This window comes from Ascaphus truei, chromosome 3 (assembly GCF_040206685.1).
Source record: "Ascaphus truei isolate aAscTru1 chromosome 3, aAscTru1.hap1, whole genome shotgun sequence".
Taxonomy (NCBI): Eukaryota; Metazoa; Chordata; class Amphibia; order Anura; family Ascaphidae; genus Ascaphus; species Ascaphus truei.
Genome location: NC_134485.1, coordinates 22,470,091 through 22,497,586, shown reverse-complemented (window position 1 = coordinate 22,497,586; position 27,496 = coordinate 22,470,091). Strand labels below are relative to the sequence as shown.

Below are 27,496 nucleotides of genomic sequence, written 5' to 3'. Positions count from 1 at the left end.
TTAAAGCAACACAGAACTATTGTATATTTGTACAATATGACTTTTTGGAGTTGAACGATGCAAATGTAACCGATTTCAAATGTACTTGGAAACAGATAACATTAATAAGTAATATTAGTATTTTGCTGTCTGCATACTTCTACATCATCAGGCTTAAATCCAGGATTCTGCAAAAAAAAAAAAAAAAAACAACTTTCCAAAAGAACAAGTTCAAGAGAAAATTAATTAGTTTGGTCCTATGGTGTAGGGAAATGTGTGCTCTGACAGACAGATAACTATAAAACAATTCTGCTTGTGGTTGCATCAGATCTGAGAAGCGGCCATATTTGTAGTTTTCGATGTCAAAACCGGCACACAAAAAAACTACAAATATCTCGGGTACTGGAAGGTCCCTGGAGGTCGGGGGAGCATAGGTCACTTCCTGTGGACCCCCAAGTTCAGTTAAGCTAAAACATAATGTTATTGCTGATTTAACTTCTTATCTCCTCCTGCTGGCACTTCCCAAATCACAAGCGGATACACTTTTGCTACAATCGATACTTTTTATGTACAGTATGTATGATACATGCAGAATGAAAATTCTTCTATTTTCAGTTCAATGGAACAAACATAGCTACATAGACACACAGGCACTTACAGTATAATTGTTACCACCGTGAGACAGCAAACATAACTAAACCACTAACAAATGGTTAATAAACTGTTCCTGTTTAGAGGAGCAAACCAAGTGGGCCGTTTCACTTTTTAATTTGCGTTGGGTTGAAGCAGGGGGTCTGTGAGTAGCTGAACCCCATTATTTTCAGCACGGGGGACCCACTCCTTTAAAAGATACGTACCTCCAAGTGGGTGCCTGTATCTCTTGCAAATTTAAAGTCTCATGTCACGTGGACCAATAGGAAGCCACACCGGATGACATCACAGCTTCCTATAGGCCCGCAACACGCAGGTGCTTTGAAAAGCGACCATTACGTGAGCCTCAGCTAGAACGGCGAAGTGTCTACAGGCACCACCTACGGAGGTGAGTATTTCCGGAAGCGGGGGGGTCCCCAGAGTGGAAATTAATGAGGTTCACCTCCGGAGACCCCGTACCTCAATCCTATGTTTTAAAAAAAAAGCCAACTTGAATTGCTGCTTTAACAAATCTGTGAAATTGTATTTTCTTGGCCCTATGGTGATATTACACCAGGTCATTCAGCTGTTAGGTGCGCCATAACTCACAAGGATAAGCCATTTGTAAGTCGGGTCACATTTAGGAAATATTACTTTCCAGGGATCAAACTGACCTTCAAGATTAGTGCAATTTTAAAATGACACCATTCCAGAGTAAATGAAGCCCTTTGCTGCCAGACCGCACGGTACTGCTCGTGGCGGTCTGTTCGATCAAAATATGTAAGAAAACAAAGCTAGAGCAAACAGTATTCCCCATTTAAATAAACTGTTCTGAGTCCTTTGAACGGGTTGGTGGACATTTTAAAAAGGGCATCCCACAAAGTCAATTTGCTACCAGCCCTTGTGACGGCCTGAAACGGCGAGAAGCAGAGCACAGAACAGTGTACAGGCATACCCCGATTTAAGGACACTCACTTTAATTACACTCGCGAGTAAGGACATATCGCCCAATAGGCAAACGGCAGCTCACGCATGCGCCTGTCAGCACGTCCTGAACAGCAACACCAGCTCCCTACCTGTACCGAAGCTGTGTGCAAGCGGGGAGACTATAGAGCCTGTTACACATGTGTTATTTACATCAGTTATGCACGTATATGACGATTGCAGTACAGTACATGCATCGATAAGTGCAGAAAAGGTAGTGCTTCACTTTAAGTACATTTTCGCTTTAAATACATGCTCCGGTCCCATTGCGTACGTTAATGCGGGGTATGCCTGTACGTGTAAATAACATATACAGTAGCAAGCCCAGTGCACTCAATGACAAGATGGAGAAAAGTTGATTGAAAGTAGATACATTAATCATGTTCAGTACTCATAATAACCACAAAATTCAGCATTAAAGTTTTTACCTAATACTCAAACATGAACTGTTTCACTTAAACCAATATAATTACTAAAAACCATGAAGTATTATGCAATGTTGATATACTTTTAAGATGTGTGTGAAATCAGAACCTACCAAAACCGTGCATTCCAAAACCCAATTCAAAACCAAGACCCTTAAAGGAGCAATCTAAGCCATTGACTTTTTGTTTTTTTGTTGCAGAGGATTGAAGCAGAGGGTTTCCGGAGCTGAACCCTGTTAATTTCAGCTCCGGTGACCCCCTGCTTCCCGAGATACAGACCTACGAAGGAAGTGACGGTGCCCCTCTGCTTTTTAAAGCCCCTGCGTCACATGAGCTAACAGGAAGCCGCACTGATGACATCACGGTTTCAAATTGTCCTGCAGGGCGCGGGAGCTTTGAAAAGAGGCCATTACGTGATCCCTGCTAGCCGGGCAGAGTGGCTACCAGCCATTACAGAGGTAATTATTTGTAGAAGCATGGGGTCCCTGGAGCTTAAATGAATGGGGTTCAGCTCTGGAGACCCCTGCTTCAATATAATGTAAAACAAAATTGAAAAAAAAAAAAATCTCCGGCTTCGATTGCCGCTTTAACTTTAATACACAAAATATTTTATGCAAATTATGACAAAAACATTTTACTACGGATAAGTAAAGCAGCTCTTTTCATTAGCTGACACTTTATCTGCAAGGTGCGTAATCAGCAAAAGCCATCCCGGCTAGTACAAAGAAGCAATGTATTAGAATATTTGAGAGAGTGAGCAAGGATGATTCGCATCTACCAATAATTTATGCTGCTCACTATGTAAAAATAACATTAGAACTAAACAAAAGGAGAGTCTGTTGCAAATAAAACCCTGTAGTCTTCAAAGCTGTAGTTTGCATATCAAAGGAAGTGTCCAATTTCATGTTCTAGAGTAAAATGTTTAAATATGGAATCATCAACCAGGGGCTCTGCTTTCCCAGTATCAGTACTGCAGGACTGTATGTAATGAGATGCTGCCAACAGGTTCAATGGAAGAAACCATAATGCAGATTTGAGCCTTTTTGGCCTCCTGACGTTGTAAACAAACATAAATATCTTGGGCGCTGGCACGCTTGCTTTCTTGGAAACTAACCGCTCCAAGAAAACCCATTAGGAGCTAATCTGGAATCTCTAGTCCTCTAAGTTAAGTTCTTAAACTCTTTCCTAACTAAATCTCTTGGAATGATACAGTAATAATAGTGCAGAAATATGTGGGAAAACGCACCAGAATGGGTTGCTGACAGGTGGTGGTTGTATTTTTGCTCAACTACTTGAATTTTTCAGCTAGTGATTTTTTGAAGTCAATAACTAACTTTAGGTTTTAAACCGTTGTTATGTAAATATTATCTGTCCTACAGTGAGGGTGGAATGAGAGAAACGCATAATATCAAAAATCAGATGTGCAGTAAGTAACTCTGCAATTCAGCTGCATAAGAAAATGAACTGCACGGTATTATGTATTTCTGGATCATACAATGTGTGCTTTGTATTTCCTAGGCAAAGTGGATTCACTTACACTGAAAAACGTCCAAGACCTAAATCAGCGTATACAATAGTTGTACAGTTAGTAATAGTCTTGACTTATTTTCATATGTATATTTGTGCCAGTGATAAGTTTATCTGTACTGTGTTATTGTAACGTTTACTTCCAACAGAGCAACCATTTAAAAAACTATTATCATTAACAATAATCACTACCTGGTGTTAAATCTTATATTATACGACACTGGTATTTGTAACATTTACTCCCGTAGTTTATTGGAACATTCCGAACTCGTGACAAAAAAAAATGTTTCTTTCCACTTTAGAAAAAAAACACCACAATTTCTACTATAAACGGCCACTGTGGTCAGGGTAAAAATAATGTCCAAATAACGTATTCTTGGTGGTGAAGGCAATTTACCCCCAGGATGTGCCCAGCGCAGAATTCTCTGTTAGTATAGAGCAGTTTCAGAAAAACACATTGTTGGTAGAGTTACAATTCTATTCACTGAAAATACTGGGAATATAAATCCATCGGGAATGTACACAAGAATATTTTGCTCAATGCATGGGGCACTGGCTTTGATATATATATATATAAATATATACAGCTCAACCCCGTTATAGCGCGGTCCTCTGGGACCATCCGATCCGACCGCGCTATAACCGGGGTCACAATATTTTTTTTTTAAATGGCCGCCGCACGTCCGATCGGGTGGAGGGGGGTGCAGGTAGAGTGAGGTGCTGGCAGCCCTACATGATCTCGAAGCAGCCACCGTACTTCCCCCAGCAGCCCCAGCTACCCCCCAGCAGCCTCACTTCCCCCAGCAGCCGCACTTCCCCCAGCAGCCGCACTTCCCCCAGCAGCCGCACTTCCCCCAGCAGCCACACTTCCCCCAGCAGCCACACTTCTCTCCCAGCAGCTGCACTTCTACCCCAGCAGCCGCATGCCCCCCCAGCTGTCGCACTTCCCCCCCATCAGCCGCACTTCTCCCCCCCAGCAGCAGCCCCGCACCGATCCCCCCCAGCAGCTTCGCACCAATCCCCCCAAGCACCACTGCACCAATTCCCCCCAGCAGCAGCCCCGCACCGATCCCCCCCAGCACCCCTGCACCGATCCCCCCCAGCAGCAGCCCCGAACCGATCCCCCCCCAGCACCCCTGCACCGATCCCCCCCCAGCAGCCCCACGATGCCCCCAGCAGCCATGACTCTAGAGGTAGAGGGATAGGGGAGGGGGCTGTGTGTGTGCTGTGTTTGTGCAGTGTGCTGGTGCTGTGTGTGCAGTGTGCTGTGTGCAGTGTGTGCTGTCTGTGTGCACAGTGTGAAGTGTGTGTGCAGTGTGTGCTGTCTGTGTGCACAGTGTGCAGTGTGTGTGCAGTGTGCAGTGTGTGTGCAAAAAAAAAATATTCGGCGTCCACGCTCAAACCACGTTATAAGCGGATCCGCATTATAGCGGATCGCGCTATAACGGGGTTGAGCTGTAAATATATATAATCACAGACTACTCTTTCTATGCACCTGCAAATACTCTACTGTTTATTTACAATCGATATTTTCCAAACATTCCTTTATAACAGATGTAAATGTACAAAAAATCCATACCTGCAATGAATCCTCAGAGAGACCTTCCATACCCCTGTCTATTCATATTACAACTCCTGCTTCACTTTGCACTATATAGTACTGTACATTGGATGTGCGATGATTAAGGGAAATGAATTTACTCAACATGTAAATCCATTTATAACATTTTGATGTTCAGGTTATAGTCGCCAATCTGTTTCACTGCATTTTAAACTTAATTCCAATTCTGTAACTGTATCAAGCACTTTACAAAATTCCACACAGCACATTGTGGGTTATGTACTTTACCAAGGCAAGTTTGCAGCACAATTGATGCCAACGGGGTAAATTTAATGTACATCTATAACGTACTGTAGTTCGATGTATCCAGAACTTTGCTCCACTTTTTGCCCATATACCCTATATCAGCTTGCTATTTGGGTATGGTTAAAACAAAGTGTTAGGAAGTAGTAACAATTTGCACAGATTACAATGTGATGCATGAAACTGCCCATCTCTATGCGTCTCTCTTTCTCCCATCAATGTGCCTTAAAAATCCAGTACAAAGAAGAAGAAGCAGGCACACGGTCTTACTCAAAAGGAGGTTTAATATGCCATAAAGTCCAACGTTTCGGCAGTCAAATACTGCCTCTCTCAAGGTGAAACTGCCCATCTCTATGCGTCTCTCTTTCTGCCTTAAAAATCCACCAAGTTTAAGGTTGTACAGTACAGTATATAATTTCTGAGTTTTAATAGTCTGTACTGTTTTTTCAAAAACTAGTGCAATGAACACTCTCCTTGCTCCAAAATCCCCTTTATACATAGCCCTTATTAGCCATGTCCAGTTGCTCAGGGGTTGTGGCGCCTGCATCGATGTTAGGAGAGTGCTTCTATATACGGTCCAGCTCTGCTTGTGAGCGAGATTCTGCTTCTTATTTCTCATTAAACAGTATCATGCTTTAGTGCTGCCCTGTGCGCATTTAGTTTCTTCCTTTCATAATTCGTTTATTGCTAAACTTGATTGATACAATTAGATTGTAATTACTTTCAAACAAACTTCGGATAGAAATTTGAATGAGGCAAATAATTGGGCTAAAGGTACAATCCCACTCATTGGTACATTGTTTTTGTTTTATAAACCATTGTTTTACGGTGATACTTTTTCAAATGAAATCCCTCCGCAAGTTTGCTCACTATGAGAAATATGGATACAAAAAACATTTTTACATAAACCTTTAAAATGTTAGAAATATAAAATAAATAGTTAGTCCCCACTGGCCACTGCAGCGCAGGGACAAGATCCGCCCCACAATGGGGCCAGGCCCGCTGCGCTGACAGAAACTCCTGCTCTCAAGAAAATAGAGTCATATGTAGAAGCACATGCACACCGCTGGTAGGTGCTGGAGGGGGGTACTTATCTGCCGGTGCGCTGTATCCAGGGAGGTCCAGACATCCCAGAGGTACTTGAGCAAAGGAATGGAAGCAGGCACACGGTCTTTCTAAAGGTGCAGTTTATTGTGCCACCACAGGTCCAACGTTTCGGCAAATAGATTGCCTTGATAAAGGCAATCTATTTGCCGAAACGTTGGACCTGTGGTGGCACAATAAACTGCACCTTTAGAAAGACCGTGTGCCTGCTTCCATTCCTTTGCTCAAGAAAATAGAGAGAGGAGTCGCAACGGAGCGCTGGGCCAAGCCCCCCGGGCGGTTCAGCCAATGAGGGCGAACCTGCCGGGTGACATCACGGCCGTGCACCCATCACGCCCTCCCCTGTCTTTCCCCCTGCGGCTCTCTGCAGACCGGGGAATTCAGCTGCAGACTCAGATCTACAGAAGGGTGCTAAGCTTTAATAACATGCCTTTACTCCCACATGAACGGGAGCGGAGGCACGGTGAAGCTTAGCACCCTTGTGGGTATCTGGGCCTGAGTGATCACCTGATTTTGTTCTGTTGTGATGCAGGCGCAGCTGTACAAACTGATTAATAAAGCAGCTCTAGGATGTCCATGTTATAAAACGAATAGAAACACACAATTGGACGGGAGATAAGAACCACATGGCCCCACCTTGTCTGCCCAGTAGGAAGCTAAAAGTGACACACAAATTGGGAGCTCATTTGCATATTACTACCCAGAATTCTTGTCTGCAGCTTAACCACATATCACAGTGGCATGAATAAAGCAGGTTTAAAAGCAGATAGAAGACATGCAAACATACTCATGGGTAATCTATCTGTGCCTAAATGATGACAAATTGGAAATACATTATATAGAGAAGGCTATAGAAATTCTGATTGAAATTCTTCTACTGTATATGATTAAGCCAGGCTTGACTTAACCCCTTTCATGCACCACAGCATTGCAGGTCTATGTGACACAGAAGAGGAAGGGATGCTCTCGCCAAGGATATTATATATAGCCAACATGATGGGTAAGATCACACTGCTACTGTATCTGCTAATCACTGTTCTGAAGCCACCACCATTTATACTCCTCAGATGCTTTAGCAAAGAACCAGAAACATGTGCATTGCTAGCAGCCATCCTTATTACATTAGTTTATTGTTTTTGTTTGTGGAAGAAGATGCAAGTCCACTTCTGACTATGATTTTATCAGGTCTGCATTTGCATACAGATGTACAAAATGTGAGTCTTCAGATCTTTTTTGCAATAACAAATGGCCATTCGGAACTTATATACTGTATGTTGCCTTGTCTGGTTCATGTATGCGTAGTATAAGGACACAAATAATAGAAAACAGTAGGACATGAAAAGAATGTCAATCGTGAGTTACTGATCTTCATTTTTGCACATGGTGTATATCAGTGAAAATGATACTTCCATCAAGACAGTATCACTTGCAAAAGATTTACATTGAATGCTAAAATAATGGAGTTCATAAATATTATCACATCACTCCTAGCAAGAGAAAAAGGTAATGTAAGAGTTTGGAGGTCAGGACAAGGTATGCTTCCTATCCAAACTTTCCAGGTTATACGCCAGTTACATTGAATGTGTTGTGATTTTTATTTGTTCAGACATTAGAGGGGGCTGAACCCCCAAATCCGCGCAAACATTGTGTTATTAAAAATTAATGCGAAAACATGCAATTCTGCTGGGACTAAATATTTTATTTATCCAGGTATCTCAGGTGTGCTCCTTTATGTGTGCAGGTGTCTCCCCCCCCCCCCCCCATGTTGTATAAAGCTCTGTTTGGGGTGGTATATAGGTAAGTGTGAATTCTCGAATATTCCCACTTGCGAATAAATGTTTATATATTTGCGGCGAATACTAATTTGAATGAATAATTTGCCCATCTCTCACAGACATGGCATGAAAAAAAGATGAGCATACAATGTTATTGCACCCATTAACGCAATGGTATACATTAAAGCGGATGTGTAATTTAATGTGAGAATTGACTTGGCACCATTGAAAACAATGTAGAGGCGCCACTGGGCCTCATTTAACGCATTTTTATTACATCGTTAACATGTGCAATAATGTGTGATACCTCTGTACGTTATTCTTTATTAATAAAAGACAAAAAGGCCCAGGGCTACATCTATCTTGACATATTATATAGTTACATACTTATCTGTTTATCTTCTCATAAGCAAGGGTCAGTTAGTTCAATTCTTTGGCCAAAGTATTTTAAGCCTACAACCAAGTCACGGAATGGCCCATGTGTAGGTCCTAACAATGCTGCACCGGCAAAAAGCTCCCAGAACCTCTCTAATGGAGGGAGAGCTGTCTTTAATAAACGGTGGGATAAGGGAGCTTGGGAAATGAAAATATATATATAATATACCTATTGCTGGATTTCTTAACCTCTGAAGTGTGGCCTATATTTCTCATAATCTAGTACAGTAATTGGTAAGATTTATACTGTAGTGCTATGGCGACAGATAGCAAATTAAGTTCAAAATCCTCTCTGCAATCTACAAGGCCATTCATGGCCTAGCACTATGTTACTGTACATCTAGGAACGCATCATTCCTTATATCAGCCAACCAGATTACTCAGATCAACAAACAACTCAGTGTTCCTCGATGCAAAACCACCAAAATTGGAAAAAGAGACTCATGCTCTGTAATAACTTCCCTATCGAGGTCTCAATTTCCTACCAGATTGACCCATACTGCAAAACCTCTGGGTAGTCGGCACGTAATAAAAAAACATTGATTGGTTGATGTTGGTCATAAAAAAAGGTGCAACAGGACTTTGAAAATATTCTAAGCTCTGACAACACTGATATATTGAATGCAACATGGCTATGGAGTTATTTTTTATTCAAAAGACTGGCACAGAATGGATACACCTTGGTTTCAATTTTTTTTTTGCATATTAGCACATAATGGATACACTTTTAATAGATGCAGTGGGATTTAAAACGTATTTTGTAATAAGACAATTATCACGTTCTCATAATGAATACTAAAATAGGACAAAGAAGCAGAGCACTACTTCTATGCGGATTAGGAATGATTAGAGAGAAATCTTTCTCATAGCTAAAACAATAACAAATGTATTGGATCATGTAGACAAACAAGGGCAAACAGTCCACACCTACGCGTTTCACGCCGAGGAGCTTTATCAAGAAGATGGTGACATAACAATGTCGACTGGTGAAGGATAATTCCACATACAGGTACATATTTATTTGTGATCGTTAATAAAATAACACTAACATTGCAGTCTTTTATGCCAATATCTCTGATAAATATTGAATAACCTTAATTTCCGATCCTTCACCAACTAACACAGGCATGCACTGGATTGATAGAACTTATTTTGTGGGACAAAACGAAAAACAAATCATATGTTTTTGTTATAGATGGTAGAGTTTGTCAGAATGGTTAGGGATATTTAATGCATTAGGTTCAACAAACAAATCTAAACCTCTAATGCAAAAACATGGAAGTAAACAAATATATACGTATTTCCCAAGGTGCAGACAACATTATAGCTTAACAATAATTGTTTGAAATAGTCAGTATAATAAGCAAATTACTCAGTTCACCATAAAAAATAATTCCTAAGTATTTCAAGACAAACAGTGAGACAAAAACACATAGGGGCCTATGCAGAGAGCAGCGCTATTTCGAAATTCGCCATTTTTTGGAGAAAATCGCGCTGAAAGCAGCAGAAAATGGCGAGTTCCGAAAAACGCGCCAATTTTTCTTTTCTATTTGTAAAACTCGCCTCGCGGCTGGCGAGAACCTCAATCTCGACAGTTTTAAAAATATCCGTATGCAGAGAGGCGCGAACGGCATCTAGCGGCTGTTCGCGCCAATAAAATGGCGCGATTGTCTCCGTTTTGCCTCGCCAAAAAAAACTGCCGCTCGCGGCCATTGCAAAGGGGAAAAAAAAGGCGCGAATTTGTTTTAACACATTTCTGAAGCGCGCATCTCGCCAATTTAAACTCGCCACACGCATCCATGTTAAACATAGCAGAATTCGCACTTTTCTGCATATGGAGATTAAAACTCTCCAAAAAAGCTACTTTTTAATAAATTCGCCAATTTTAAAATTCGCTGCTCTCTGCATAGGCCCCATAGGGACTTATTACATACCCCCCGAAGTGGCTAATATGGTCTTTTTGGCTGAAAATCCCAATGATTTCAGTGGAGAATCTTGGTTGAAAACATCCCAATCAGCAGCTTTGGAGGATATAGAATAAGTCCCTTTGTGTTTTGAACTATAGATTAAGCCTCTGGTTGCTAATTGTACTGACATATAAGAATGAAGATCCATTACTGCCAAATATACATTCTATTCAAAGTACAATAACACTATTACACGCTATACACTGATATGTTTCAGAAGTACTTGGAATCCAAGTAGGGTTGGTTTGGACAAATATTTTTAAACATGCACAGCAAACCCAAAAGTAAATTTTGGATGATTAGAAATTCAGAGTTGTATCCAAAAAAATGAAGAAAAAAAAAGAGGATAGCTTCTAGCAAACTTGATAAAATCCAAAACATTTCCCGTCTGAATTCAAAAAAAGCAAAAGTAGTTCATGGTAGCATTGCCTGTAGATGTGGGGTTTGGCTATTATTGTATGGACTCAAGTTCAAATCCTGCCTCGGGACTGATAATGGAGGAGACAGGTTTATGTAGCAGTTTGATAACAATCACAGTACACCACCCTACTGTATGGTTCAATGACACTTCATAACAAACATTTCCGCAAGCTAATTCAAAAGTAGTACTACAGTCGATCAGGGGAATTTAACTTTTGGAATATACTGTGTGTGTGTGTATGTATATGTGTATATATATATTTATCCTAGCAACAATTCACAAACAGATTATTGAAAACGAATAAACGAATCCAATCAGTTGTACTATATATTATTTTTTTATTGTATGAGTGTTTTGGGTGTTCTTAGAAATAAACTAAATTTCTAAACCACACATTGATTACATATTTTAAAACAACAGACGCAGAACAATGCACTATAAGATAATGGAAAGTACAAATGAGGTATCAATATGTGTTAAGGGTATAGGTCAGGGGGTGGGCAACTCCAGTCTTCAAGGGCCACCAAGTCAGGTTTTCCGGATATCTCTGCTTCAGCACTGGTGGCTCAATCAGTGGCTCAATCACAGACTGATTGAGCCACCTGTGCTGAAGCAGGGATATCCTTAAAACCTGACCTGTTGGTGGCTCTTGAGGACTGGAGTTGCCCGCCTCTGTATAGGTAATTCCTAATTATGTGGACAATGGGGACTGACCACAACAGTGAAGTCTTGGTAAGAAGGGCAGAATGGGAGTAACAAGGAGTAAATAGAGATTTGGGAAATATTTGTGCAAGTTCGTCAGCTTAGCTGCATTGTCCTCTCTGGCGCTTTACGGTAGGGTATGTTGTGTAATTCTGCACCAACACTGCCATTGAAACTTTGTTATATGTTAATTGTTATACATTTCATCCAAGTATACAAACCATGCACCGTTTGCCCTTTTTTGCCCCAAGATTAGCAGTTGTGAAAGTTTGCAAGCAGCTCATCTAGTAAAAGAGGAGCATCATATTCACAACGTTCACAAAAATTTAGAATATTTACTAAGACCCAGAACTATTGGAGAATTTTGCTAATATTTGCATTACAAGCAGTATACATACTTGACCCTGCAAATTGACAATTGCTCTTACTAAAGGTTTTTGTCGGTGCTCTAAATTCTTTCAACAACAACAAAAAAGCAAAAGGAAATCAGGACAGTTTCACACATTGATGATCATAAATATTATTTATAATAGTCGTACTGTAAAATTAGTACATTTGCGCTGTGTCAAATATATGTGTAGGTGTATACATAGCAAGTTCATTCTATACTACCACTATTAGCAGTCGTTTGTATGGTTTAAACCAAGTTAAACTTGCAGGGTGATTTTGACGCACTTTCTCCTTTTTCTGGCACACAGAAACATTCCTTCAGTATGGACATCTGTCAGAACAATGGCGCAGACGGAGACATGTCAGGTTAGTACGGTTCATGGGCACACACAAGCCCATTTTAAGTTGAGATTTCTATGCGCCACAAAAAGCAGTTTGCAACGCTCAGTATATACGCCCCTATGCCTTGGTAATCCATTTAAAATTGAATTCCAATGGTATGGGAGACAGCATAAATGCATGTATATCTTTGTTTAATGTATTTATGGTTGGTCAGTGCTCGGAATGTTTGTGTAGCCCACTCATGGCCGGCTAATATGGGGTTAATTGGTCAGTAATTGGGTAGTAATAGAAGCGGTTCAATTGTGGAGTCCTCAGATACTGCCCCACCTATCAGCTTAGTGATGTCATTATGGAGAGGGAGTTAGTATAAATAGTTGCATCTTTATTCCCATTGTGGTTGTTCGGAGTTATTATGTGTGGATAGTTCTAGACGTTTAAGTGTTTGTTGCTCTGTGAGTTGGCCACCGCAGCATTTTTTAACATTTTTTAGTTCTAGTAATGAAATCCTTTAAGCAGTCAGCACCTTTAGGAAAGCTAACTACTGCAAGCTAGTGCAGGGGATACCTGGACAGAGTAGCAGTATATCCCATAGGCTCCTAAAGGATGGAACTGGTTATATAGGGCGCCACAGAGGGAGGCTCCTGATTCCAAGGAACTCCTCTACCCTAATCAATCGTGGCAAAGATAAGTACCTCCTCTGGGTGATGCCTGTGGATTGGGCCGTCGGGACACTGGGCAAATGCCCATTGGACCGGTGGGTTCATGGGCCGATGCCACAGTGTACCCGCAGCACGTCCGTGGGCATGATGTGGGCCTATGCTGCGCTATGCATCACGTTTACAGAGACCCCGCGCAATTCCCCACAGCAAGGAAACTGATTGTCGGAGGAGGGAGGGAGCGGGCCTCTATAAGAGAGCAGCTCTCCTCCATGGACGTCGCAGTAAGTGAGATGCTTGGCCACCTTTCACTTCCAATCGACCCCTACCTGGAACCCCTAGAAAGCGATTCACCACATTTAGGTTTTATTTTTGCTACGTGTCTTTTTTTTTTAATGTGAGGACTATTTTAATAAACCCTGATTTGTAAAAGTTCCTGGTGAACCTGCTCTTTCATACACGCCTGGCCTCGCAAGAAAAAAAACCACAATCAATTTCTTGCACCTTAGAGACTGAGCATTTTCATAATGTATCTGAGGTGGAGCTGGGATTTAGGGGGTTACACTTCAAATATATAAGATGTTAAAGAGGATGTGTGAATGGACTCCTAAATATTTTTCGATCTTAATTTTCTAAATGGGGAATTGGTTTCTAACTATATATTGTAGGGAAACTTAAAACATCCAGGCAATTCACCAATTTTCTTATACCGTAGCTAGAAAATATTTATCATTATGTGGTTAACTAAAGAAAACAATGTTATTTCTTACCAGTAAAAACATGTGTTGCTACCACCTCAGATTCAAGTTGACGGAGAACTCACTTTGCTAAATGTTTACGGAGGACTGAAATGTAGCAACAAATACTTTCTACTGGCTTTCAAGTTGATGGATGCCAGATACACATTTTCATTGCACCAAAACTCTACAATGCAGGGTTTACAATTTGTACAAGATGTTCTGCTATATACTAATATAGGCTAAAGCTGTTAAATTCCGGGCTCTCTGAATGGATAATGCCCGGAATTTTAACCAATCAGTAATGGCCCGGAATTTTTGGCACCCTGCCAAGTTTTTCAGCCAATCAGCTTTCAGTTCTCATTCACAAAGAGTGAGATCAGCTCTCAGACAGGGGAGGTAATTGGACAGGAGGCACCAGCCAGGCACGACTCCTCCCCCACCCTGCCTGCAGAGAGCTCCGCACAGGAGAGTGAGGGGAAAGGTTTATGTGTCTGTTGTGTGTGTTTTGTGGGTGCAAAGGGGGCAGCAGAGTGTTTTATTGGTGTGTGTGTGTGTGTCTTCTGTTGGTGTGTGTTTTGTGGGTGTAGAGGGGGAGCAGAGTCTGTTTTGTTGATGTGTGTCTGCTGTGTGTGTTATGTGGGTGTAGGAGGGGTGCAGAGTGTTTTCTTGGTGTGTGTGTGTGTGTGTGTGTGTGTGTATGGGTTTACAGGGGGGCTGCAGTGGGTATATGGAGGGGGCTGCTGGTGTGTTTTTTGTGGATGTAGAGGTGGCAGAGTACCATCTGTCAGCGGCCTATCTAGCAACGTTGTTCATAAAGTGTTTTTCAGCCAGTCTAACATGCATGTCTTTACAAGGTGCTAATCTGCCCTTAGAGTAAACATATTGCAGTGTAAATTCAGGTTTAGCATTCCAACTATTGGAATACATTTCAGATCCTTTCAGCTGAGACATTGAAACAAATAGCCATTTCAAATGTTAAGAGCATGGGTGTCTTATAATGGCAAATCCTAATATGTGATTGTGCAAGACTTCCACCTTCAGTCGGTTATTGGATCAATTATCTAAAGTATGGGGACATAAATGACAAATGATATGAAAAACATGTTATTAATTTTTTCTTTGTATATAGGAGGTACAACGTTTATTTTTCCAAATACATCTGTATATCCAGAGTCTGTTTTGTTGTTTTTTGTGTCTCTCTGCAGTGTGTGTTTTGTGAGTGCAAAGGGGGGGCTGCAGTGTGTTTTGTGTGTGTGCCCGGGTTTACAGGGGGCTGCAGTGGGAGTGTCTGCTGGTGTGTGTTTTGTGGAGGTAGAGGGGGGCAGCAGTCTGTTTTGTTAGTGTGTGTGTGTCTGCAGTTTGTGTTGTGGGTGTAGAGGGGGGCTGCAGTATGTGTGTGGGTGGGTGTAGAGGGTGGAGGAGGGCTGCAGAGTGTGTTTTGTGTGTGTGTGTGTGTCTGCAGTTGTGTGTTTGTGGGTGTTGTGAGGGGGCTGCGGTGTGTGTATGTTTTGTGAAGGTGGAGGGGGCTGCAGGGTGTATTGTGGGTGTAGATGAGGGGGGCTGCATGTTGTAGGTGGGACTGCAGAGTGTGTTTGTGTATATAGGGGGGTGCAGAGTGTGTTTGTGTGTTTAGAGGGGGGAGGCTGCATTTTTTTGTGTGTGTGTGTGTGTGTGTACATTTATGGAGGAGGCCGTGTATGTACAATTTCCTTTTAATAAACTTGCAGCAAAAGCATAGGAATGTAGACAATCATGCTGATAAAAATCAATATGACTACAAAAGTGTATCTTTTTTATGAAAATGTTTACAAAAGCCTACATTTAGCCTATAATAGTAATAATCCCCTCAGAACAGGGCATTACTGGCCAATTATGCCCTGGCTGGGTTAAAGTCCCTCGGCTTCGCCTTAGGCCTTCAACTCTTCCAGCCAGGGCATTATTGGCCAGTCTGTAAAAAATCCAGTTCAGTGATAATAACTATATTGTAATATGTATGAATCTGTTATGAAGATAAAATATCAAAGTATACAGTATATTGTCTGATGGTTCTTTCTTTACATACATATTATAGTGAATATTCTTAATTTGGTATATTCTGATAGAATTCAGTTATATTTAGTCATATTGGGAGTGCAGCTGTTCAATATCTCTATAGATTAGCCCTGTTTATGTGACAATTGAGTGATTATGGATGACTGTAGTTAGAGCTGATGCAACTGAAAGAGATTATGACAGAAGCTCCGAGATCTTTCTAGAAGATATGCTATATTAGGTTATTCTCTGTATGGAGGCGTGGGCAGTTCCTTATCAGATTACGTCAATTTAGCTGAAGGACCAAATATGGGAATAGAATTAGATAGCAAGAGCTGACCAAGGGATATTATCTGAATAACTATTTGGCGGGGGGATAGCTGAAGAGAGCGAGAGGCACAGAAGGATTGATTTGAGCAGGAGCGAGAGGCACAGAAGGATTTATTTGACCAGGAGCGAGAGGCACAGAAGGATTAATTTGACCAGGAGCGAGAGGCACAGAAGGATTGATTCCACCAGGGGCGAGACTAACAGAAGGACTCCACCATGGGGAGAGAGACAGGATAACCTCAGAAGATGGAGACAAGTTTTATCATGATATTAAATACAAGGATCCCACTCAGAAACAGGAAACTATGCAATTATCTTTACGAATACCATAACTTCTTTGGAACGTCCTCGCCATTTTGTGCTATTTTTGTATGTGAGTATTTATCTTCAAAATAACCGTTTCTTTTTATGTGATGTGACCAGAATTACTGAGGTCTGTTATGCTGGAATAATTATCACAGAGACGTAAAGGACATTTTACACCATCTAACGTACATACTGTATCTTGCAAAACAGCATAAATATAAGAACACTGCAACTTACTTTGATATAAGCTGATGGATCTGGAACAGTCTGAATCATGTCCTTCCTGCAGTCCAATTTATATGACAGACATTCAATCCCGGGGACCGCTGTATAGCAAAAAAAAATATGCATAAGCATTCTCTGCATTTTTACAAAGAAACAAAAAAACAAACTCTAGAAGAAGCAAAAACATTGCATCACATTCTTTTCTGAAATAAATAGGTTGTTTTTCAGAGAGTAAAAAATGTCAAATCGAAGCACGTCCAAAATATTTCCCTTGGAAGACTGTGCTTGTTAACATTGGATCTGAAATTATTTTAAAGCCCAGTATTAGAGAGGGCATGTTAAGTATTAGATATTGCTCAAAAAAATTCTCTATAAATACTGTAAATGTCATATTTTTGCAAGAAACTAAAATATAAAAATAGAGATAGGATAGGTATATTATTTTTGTTATGGATTGTACAGAGTGACGCATTGGAGAGGGTATCGGAATTTCAGGCAGGTATCATACACATTACATCATTAGTCTTCCATTAAATCATCAAACTAGAGACCTACCGTACTGTATGGCTGTTGATTTTTATATATATATATATATATATATATATATATATATATATATATATATATATATGAGAGAGATGAGAAATGTTACTGTCATCCATAGGTTTTGCAGACAAATAAAGAAAAATGTTTCTTTCCTCTCCCAGTGACCCTTTTCAAGATACAGAGCACAACAAAAAACACACCTGTATATACCCTATGAACACCAAAAAAGGCACAAGAGAACCAGAGGGGAGACTGTGGTGACAGCTATATGGTTGCCAAGCGACCATAGTAAATAGTCACTGCTGCTGCGGACATGAGGTGAGCAGATAATGAAGAAAAACACCAAAAGAAAAAGTGTTAAAGACAATAATAGATAAAATAAAGAAACAGTCACTTTGTATCAAGTAAATTGAACACCATAGCAGACCATTCATTAATCCAGCCCAAATAGATAGTTGTGTCAAACTCTTTTGAAGCTAATGAAACATTTGTATCCACATACAGTAGCAGAGGAAAAAAGTTATGTGTATCAGGCTAAGAGGTAGTGTGGCTGTACCAAATCTAGGGCTTAAAGCTAATGATGTTACATTATCTTGAATCACCGTCTCATTCTAAAGCTTTTCCATAGGTACTGTACGTTATAGCACGGCACAGTAATATGATTGATAATAATAAGAAATTGAATAACAAGTTGTGTTATGTTATTACTACTTTACACCATAGTAGTATTTATACAACAATTGGTTATGTAGTTCTGCTTTGATAACACTTGGATGGTATGCACATCTACATCTACAATCATTTGAGTGCCCGATCTCTGGATATATATATATGCCATTCGCACAAGGGGAGGGCAAAGCATGAACAACGGCGGTTTTAGGAGCATTTGCCCTGATATTTTTACTGGAAAATTTGCCTGGGAAAATCATACTGCAAATAGATTTTTGTTCAAAATACCGTAAATAATTTGTGGCTCGAATTTTGACGCATTCACTCATCTCTACGTGCAACGTTACTAAAGCATAGTGTCAAACATAAAACCATATCTAAAAAATGAAAACAACTGATCAACCTTTTTCTAACAGTTCTAAATCTAAATTCCCTCTGATATACAAATGGGACGGAGCAAGTAGACTGTACAGAGAAGTGCATTAGTAGACAAAACTTAAACAAACAGGTACTGTGCAAGAAATACAGTAACTAAATAAGTTCACAGTGTTTGCGTAACAAAACGGTAATACATCAACTTGCAGATGTTCTCCAACCAGTTTTCCGAAACGGGTGAATGTGCATTTAATGTGTCTCTGACCTTCTTTCCATTCAGAGCTGTCGGTTTCTTTTTCCAGATACTCTAAATTCACTTGATGGTGGAGGACCATGCTCTTTTTTCCAGACACTCTAATTGCACATGACAGTGACATGACAGTGTATTTAATAGTCAGAAGTATAGCTATCTTACCTCTTCAACTATCATAGTTTACATTGTTAGCCCACTGCGAATATGTCTCATGTGAAACATGATGCGGGAAAATGAACTGGACAAACTAACTCTGTATCACTTACAAAATTCTCCTCTGTTTTAAACCAATACACTCTTCTCAGCCCTAATTTCTCGCTACATGCCTGCTAGATTCCTGCGTTCTGCTCAAGGATGTCTTCTGTCTACCTGTGACAAACTTTCCCTAGTTTGTTCAATAATTAAATTCACATGCCAATTTGAAGTTGCCAGTATGTTATTGTTTAGCCAGTATATACCTTTTAACAGGCTTAGGAGTAGAGATGGGTGAATTGTTTTTTTGCGAATTTGGATTCACCTCGAATCCGGATGTTCATTTGATCCGCAGATCACTCTCTAAAAGTGAAATCCACTTTCTAAAAGGATTTCCATATCAACTATATATCGTTGACAATAAGCCTAAGGCATCAACCTAATGACTGGAATCATGTCAGAACCAACAGGACTAGAACGCACAACCACTACTATTCTAGACCTCAGCACTAGCATTGTCAGCTAAACCAGCTGATAGGGAGTATTGTTGTCACATCCTACTTTTGAGTTGCTCACTGCTCATACATGTAGCTAATGTAGCTATTAACGTATCTCAGGTGTGCTCCACAAGGAAGATTAAACTGTCAACCAGTTGATGCCCATATCTAATTAGGAAAAACCCTCCTGCCACAAGGCTAAGGACAAAAAACAAATAATACTAAACAGAAATACATAAATACATTTCTCTTAAGGATTTCTAATAACGTGTCTCCTTGGCTCCTGTCTCTTCCCTGGCTGAGACCAAAATGAGCCTCCTTGTGTTCTCAGAAGCCTATCTATATAGCTCCGGGTGGCTGCAGGTGCTAGCCCTCTGTCTTAATTAGTTGTCTGTAATTTGAAAAGGGGAGTTTCCAGCAGTCAGGCATTATGCCTGACAAACCTTTGTTGTTAGTGATGGGTCTGTAAACTCCATCACATACCTTCCCTCTTAGGGTGTACCTCTGGGACAACTCTACTACATTCACTCCCCTGCCTTCTCTTGACACAAAATCTGCATTCTTATCTTCAACCACTGAGTGATGTTTAACCTCAAAATAATAGGTTTGTAGCTCTAAGTACCATCTTATTTCTAACATTTTTTTACTTTATGGTATTAAGCCACTTTAGGGGGAAATGGTCAGTTATGTGGGTAAAGTGCTATCCCAACAAATAATAACGTAGGGCATCAATAGCCCACTTTATTGCCAAACATTCCTTCTCTATGACTGCATAATCCTTCTCCCTAGGAAGCAACTTCCGACTCCAATATAAAACAGGGTGTTCCTCGCCCTTTATAATTTGAAAAAGAACTACCCCCAGACCTACTTGTGAAGTATCTGTATATATAAAAAAATCTTCTTCAAAATCTGGGCTATGCAGTACTGGCTGACTGCAGAATATAGACTTTTTAAAAAGGCCTTTGTACTGCACATGTTGGTGTCCAAACCACCTGGTTAGGAGCAGCCTTTTTGTGAGGTCAGTTAATGGGGCCGCCAAAGTGGAAAACTGGGGTATAAACTTTCTATAGTAACCTGCCAAACCTCTAACCTGTTTTTGTCTCTGGGGAATTGGGGAGTTAACCAGAGATTGGGACTTTTCTACCAAGTTTTTTACTACTCCATTTCCAAAAATATACACCAGGTACCATGTCTCAGATTTACCCATTGCACATTTTGTGGGATTTGCTGTGAGACCCGCCTCCCTTAGTGACTTTAGTACTGCTGCTGCTCTGTTCAGATGCTCTTCCCATTTAACGCTGTATATGCCCACATTATCTACATACACAGGTACATATTTCCTGTAGGGTTGTAAAACATGGTCCATGAGCCTTTGAAAATTTGCCGGGGTGCCATGCAGACCAAAAGGTAAAGTCCAAAACTGATATAAACCCATGGGTGTGGCAAACAGGTTTTTTTCTCTTGAGGACAGAGTAAGTGGTATTTGCCAATATCCTTTTGTTAAATCTAGAGTTGTAATATACTTGGCTTTACCCAACATGTTCAATAGCTCGTCCATTCTCGGCATGGGATAAGCATCGAACTTTAAAACGGCATTGACTTTCCGAAACTCAATGCAAAACATTCCTGAACCATCCGGTTTTTGCACCAGAACTGGGCTGCACCATTCACTTCATGATGGCTCTATCACTCCTAACTTGAGCATTTTTTTCTACATCATCTTGGACAACCTTTCTCATATTTTCTGGGATAGGGTAGGATCTTTGTCTTACAATTTCATCCTTCTTAGTTTTTATATGATGGGCCAGAAAATGTGTCCTGCCAGGTACTCCTGAGAAAATGTCACTAAAGGTCTCCAACAGCTTTTCTACCTCTTTGACTTGGGGAGGACTTAACTGTTCTCCCAAAAGCACATCTCTCTTTCTCGTGACGTTCCCAGCCTCTGGACCTTAATCAAAGTCCTCTATTCTAGGAGAAATGCACACATTCTCCCCATATTTCCAAAGCTTCAACAAGTTAACATGATACATTTGTTTCTCTTTTCTCCGCCAAGGCTGAACGATTCCATAATCTACATCACCTATTCTTCTTACAACTTCGTATGGACTCTGCTATTTAGTCAATAACTTGCTTTCTGTACTGGGTCAGAGTAACAGTACTTGGTCACCTTGCTGAAACTCCTTAGATCGTGCACCTAGGTTGTAATAGTATGCTTGGGACTATTTGGCCTTATCTACATTTTCCCACAACCTCCAGTCACTCCCTCAACTATATCACATACTGTAGGATGTTTTCATTTGGGTGAGATTGCTCTTCCCAATTTTCTTTCAGCAAATCGAGTGTTCCCCTGGGTTGTCTCCCATATAATAACTCAAAGAGAGAATCCTGTAGAGGATTGGGGTAATTCCCAAATGGAAAATAGCAAATAGGGTAGCATTTTATTCCAATTGTGTTTTTCTGTTACAAATTTATGCAGCATTTGTTTGAGGTTACAGTAGTATTGAACCGTTGCACCAGGTCATCTGTTTGCGGATGGTAAACAGACTTTCTGAGTGACTGTACTTTTAAAAGTGTACAGACTTCCCTCATAAGTCTCGACATAAAACTGGTTCCTTGATCTGTTAACATTTCCTTGATACGGTATACCAACACGTACCAATACCTTAATAAGCTCTATAGCAACTGTTGCTGGAGATGTAAACTCTTAGCCACCCCTACTACTATCAGTGAACTATATCCCTCCATTTCCAGGTTTTCTGTGGCAGTATACCATGGTTTCACATCCCCATGTACACACGTTATGAAAATGGGATCTTGATTACTTAGGTCTCTCTTGTAATAAGATCCTACCGAAGCAGGGTTTTGCAACAACCTGAGTCAACAAAAGCCTTAACCTCCTTACCCTCTATAACTGCAATGGACAAGAAAATCTCATGTGTGTCATTTCCCCTTCATTGCATGTACAACATGTGCCCACATAGCTGCAGTCGTAAAGGTACAGGTTTTTGCTACATGGCCTGCTTCACCACACTTAAAACAAACCATGGTCTTATCTCTTAGCTGGTTTGTATTAACACCTTCCTGACCAGTTTCCTGTCTACTTAACCCCTGATGAAGTCTAGAAAAGATCGGAGCTTTTGGAGGCCTGACATAAAAACCTCCTTTCTTTTCTCATGGGGAAGGAGTCAAGCCTGAACCGGTGTCTGACCATGTCCTCTCTTTTTCCTGTCCTAGTTTGGGAAACCACAGCCACACTACTTTGTACACTTAGGGAAACGTGCAGGTCCTCTGCTTGTAAAAACTCTTGAGCAATGTGTGCAGTGCAATCTAAGTAACTACGTTTATGTCTGCACACCCACATTTCCCTTGGAAGTTTAGTAACAAACTGTTCTAGTATCACCATGTCTAATATTTCAGTTATTGAGTGAACTGTGTGCTTCAGCCACCTATAAGCCAAGTCCTTAAGCTGTTGAGCAAAGGTGTGAGGACGAGTCTTTACTTCAAATTCTTTGGTCCGAAACCTCTTCCTATAACTTTCGGCAGAAATCCCCATACAGGGAAGAATGTCCACTTTCAACATATCATAGTCTATGTAGTCCCCCTCCTCCAAGGCACGATAAGCTGCTTGGGCTTCCCCGTCAGAAATGGAGCTATTCTTACAACCCAGGTACCTTTCACCCACTGGGCCACTGTAGCCAGTCGTTCAAATGTAAACAAGTATGTCTCTGGATCGTCTTCCTGTCCCATCTTGGTCAGCGAGCTCATAAAGGTCTCAGGTACTGTAGACCCCCCTTGGGCTATGGCTGCCTGTTCATCTGTTTGCTTCAAAAGCTGGTCTGAAACTTCTGTTGCATCTGAGCTTGCACTTATGGATTTTGGAGTTGGATCTTTTGTAACAGTTGAGCTTGCTGCTCGCACATCCATTTCACCAGCCGCTCCACAAACATTTTTCTTTGGATAGAGAGGAGGAAGGGGGGGGGAAACCCTAGTGCACACTGATTGTAAACAGGAATCCACCTTGCAGGCCACTATTTGTACCTTACCAACAGTATAAGGAGAACCTGTAGTGTCCACAGATAATATCCACTTGGTATGCTGAGGTACCCACCCCAGCTTTCGAAATGTTAAAGGCATTTTTCCACTCTACGATGCTCAGCCACTTTGGAAGTTTCTGCCAAGGTTGCCTCACTTGTCCAGTGCATGGTTTAGAGTACCCCTGCCACCATATGGGACAAACTTTGCCTAGTTTGTTCAATAATTAAATTCACATGCCAATATGAAGTGGCCAATATTTTATTGTTTAGCTAGCCAATACCTTTTAACAGGCTTAGGAGAAACCCTCCGGCCACAAGCCTAACAAGGAAGAAAAAAAATAATACTAAACAGAAATACATAGAACAAATTTCTCTTAATGATTTCTAATAACTTGCCTCCCTGGCTCCTGTCTGTTCCCTGGCTGAGACCAGAATGAGCCTCCTTGTGCTCTCAGAAGCCTATCTATATAGCTCTTGAGATTGGCTGTAGGTGCTAGCACTGTCTTAATTAGTTGTCTGTCTATTGAAAAGGGGAGTTTCCAGCAGTCAGGCAGCTGCCTGACACCTTTGTTTGTACTGCGTGTTTGTTAGTGATAGGTCTGTAAACCCAATCATACTACCCTTATTCTATCTAAAACCCTCTCCCACCTAAAACCTTTCTCACACTGCCCCACACCTCTGGAATGCCTTTCTCCTCAATATCGGACTGGCACACTCTCTCTCCACCTTTAGGACCTTTCTTAAAACACACCCCTTTAACGAAGCAGGTGGGTAGCTCCACTGTCTGATACTATACATCTCGGATGCACTGACCTTGACCCCTTGCAGATGCACTTACCAGAACACCCTCGTACTGTCTCTGAAAGTTTTTCCCACGTCCCACTTGGATTGTAAGCTCTTCGGGACAGGGACTCCTTTTCCTATTGTTTTATGTCTGTAGCGCTTATTCCCATTATGTGTTATATTATTACCCTATTTCCTCAATTCTAAGACGCACCTTTTTCCCGATTTTCACATGTCTGAAATCGGGGTGCGTCTTAGAATCGATGTATTAAAATAAAATAATAATAAAAACAAGTGTCTTTAGCACTAACCCCCTTATTTTAACTTATGTTTCAGGAGAGGTCCCATGTCAGTGGAGGACGAAGCGGCGGCGGGAATGCGTCGGGTGTGTGGCGGGAGTGGTCCCAAGTCTGCAGGTGAATGAAGATAAGACAGAGGGCGGGTGGTGGCAGGAGATCATAATAGCAGGAGAGCCAAGCAGGAGCAGAGCGGCATGGGGGAACGGCTTGGGAGGTGCACACTGTAACCGGAAGTCAGACACCTAGAAACTTCCGGTGTTACAGTGTGCACCTCCTATGCCGCTCAGCTCCTGCTCAGCTCTCCTGCTATTATGTTCTGCTTCCGCCTCCGCCACCGCACGCCATCCACTGTCTTTTTATCTTCATTCACCTGCAGAATTGGACTTCTCCCGCCGCACTCCAGCCCACTATCCATCTTCAACCATCTGCAGGCGTGGGACCTCTCCATCCGCCACCGCCCGCTTCATCCTCCGCTGACATGGGACCTCTCCTGAAACATGGTAAGTGAAAAAGTAATTTTCCTCGATTGTAAGGGCCAAATCGATGGTGCGTCTTACAATAGATGGTGTCTTACAATCGAGGAAATACGGTATGTCTCATATATTACTGCTGTAAAGCGCTATGTACCTGTTTGGCACAATATAAATAAAGATATACTGTACATACATACAATGTGGTTCTCTCTGACAATACCTGGCAATTTCATTGATTGTATCATCAAAGCAGATAGCTAATGGAATGTCAGATCTAGCTTTTCCAATTATTTACTGTATTTTCCCTAAGATGTTTCCGTTGATGCGTCTGGTACTGTATATATTATACAGTGTATATACACAGTATATTCATTTATGCCTCCACTCATTTACTGATCTGTCTTCACAGAGTATGAGATGTTCCAGCTTAATTACACTGGAAGTCTTCTTTTCAGGCAAAACTACAGAAAAAGATAAAGACCACCTAGACATGTACTAATAGGCTTCAGTGCCGCTTTCATATGGTAATGATTGGTGTCATTACCCCTGGGTGCCAGATGTACCAAATAAAATTGGATCATTTTATATTTTTGGCACTCTCTATTTTCTAACTTTTTAACTTTACACATTTTTCTTGCCAAATTCCAAGTAATATAGCAAAGGAATGTCGTAAAAATTCTACGCGTCTTTCAATTTATTTCTGCGATAGAGTAAGATAGAGACAATATTCCTTATAAAAGAGAATATGTCATCAAGATGGCATTAAATCACTAACTACACTGCAAACCTCATTCTGGACTTGAAGTCTAATGAACGATATTTGTAGTTCTTAAAATATTAACGCCGCCGGTGCTAAAGAGACCTGCAGAGCATTGCAAAGCAGCGTTACAGTCCCATGTCACAGTGATGGGCGTCAGATCCTCAGACGTCCGTTAAATCTGGGCTGCTAAATTTGGGCTGCCTACCTCAATAGGTAACGTCCGGTTGTTGTCCTCAGTTTAACAGGTATCTATAAAGCTAATGATACTCAAAAACAACGTATGCGGAAGAGATCCACCAGTTAGACTATAATAAGAGTCTCAGGAAAACAAGGAAACAGAAACACACATATTGTATAACATACACCTATGCAGGAGATCCATAAACAACTATAGCACCCGAAAGGCAAGAGCGGTAATAGAGATTATGTAAAGGCAATATACACAAAGTAGAGGCAAAAAGATCCAGACTCGTAAACATGACCCAGAGAGTGGAGAACGATATAGGAAAAGGGGACATAACAAACAATACAAACACACAAGGACTAGGTACTGGGGGGGACGGAGGAGATAGGAGAAAGTCGCCGGTGGCGTGACGGTGATAACGCGGTCACAGGAGTTGCTATTAATAACTAACTATTCATTGAATTTACCTTGTATTTCTTGTACAAGTTCTAGGAAGGGAATTGTATTGCAGAGAACGAAATGTTACATTGAAACAATGCTTTGACCAAAGTTTCATAGTTTAGCTTTATATATAATAAAAAGACGAAAGTCATACAAACCTGTAAATGGAAAATAACCTGTTATGACCATGAAATATTGACCATTTATGATCTTAACAAATGTTGATAAATATATGTAATGCAAGGTTTGCAATAAAAAATACTATACAAAAAAAACAACAACGTATGTTCGGCAAACTAGCGTCGTTACATTAGCTGTATTAACATCCGTTCTAATTCACGCACATGCATTACAGCCACGTTATCCAGGGGGCCTAGTGAGCCTGGCAGTTCTGCCACACAGAGAGAGGAGGAGAGGATTCTGTGTACATAGTTTTGTAGTTATGTTCCCTGTGTACATAGTTTTGTAGTTATGTTCCCTGTGTACATTAGTTTTGTAGTTATGTTCCCTGTGTACATAGTTTGTTGTCATTTTCCCAGTTCATTTGTTCTTAATTTATTTTTCACACTCAGTGAAATAACTATGTGTGATTAAAAGCTTTGTTCCCAACTTCTGTCTCTTGGTCATTATTAAAATACGGTTAAACATTATAGTACACCCATACTTAATACAGTCAAGATTATATACTGTACCATGTTAGGCCCGTCAAACATATCCTACATTCACTTTAATCACTAAAAACCATATGATAGTTTATTACATGAACTTTGACACATTATGAGATTTTATTGACAAGATCTCTTGATGTGTTTCCGACATTTATATGATCCACAATATATATCTTTGTATGACATGTAACAAAAGGGTTAATTCCTATACTCAGTGCAATTATTTGGGTACCACTTTAGATGTGGCCTTTTTCCTTGTAGGATATCCCCCAGAAATAACGCTATGATAATCATGGTCTGTTGTAATGGCATGTTTTGATGTGACTTAATTATTGTAATGGTATTTCCATGAGCTAAAAGGAACGGAGGTTTGTGGATATGCGATATTAGGTTAATGTCTAATTAACACACGATTTGCATATGAGTAAGCCAGACGTCCGTTAAAAGTTAGCGGTCCGATATTTCTCTATCGATACGTTAAATGGGTGT

At 40.8% G+C, this 27,496-nt stretch overlaps 1 protein-coding gene across 2 annotated transcripts in view; it reads right to left on the bottom strand.

Annotated features, from left to right (window-relative positions):
• ERG (ETS transcription factor ERG) overlaps positions 1 to 27,496 on the bottom strand; it is a 289,132-nt gene that overhangs the window by 163,238 nt on the left and 98,398 nt on the right. For both annotated transcript variants that reach the window (XM_075593742.1, XM_075593741.1), the window contains one exon: positions 16,846 to 16,934. In XM_075593742.1, the coding sequence (XP_075449857.1) occupies positions 16,846 to 16,884 (39 nt within the window). In that variant the 5' untranslated portion in view covers positions 16,885 to 16,934. The remainder of the gene's footprint in view (positions 1 to 16,845; positions 16,935 to 27,496) is intronic.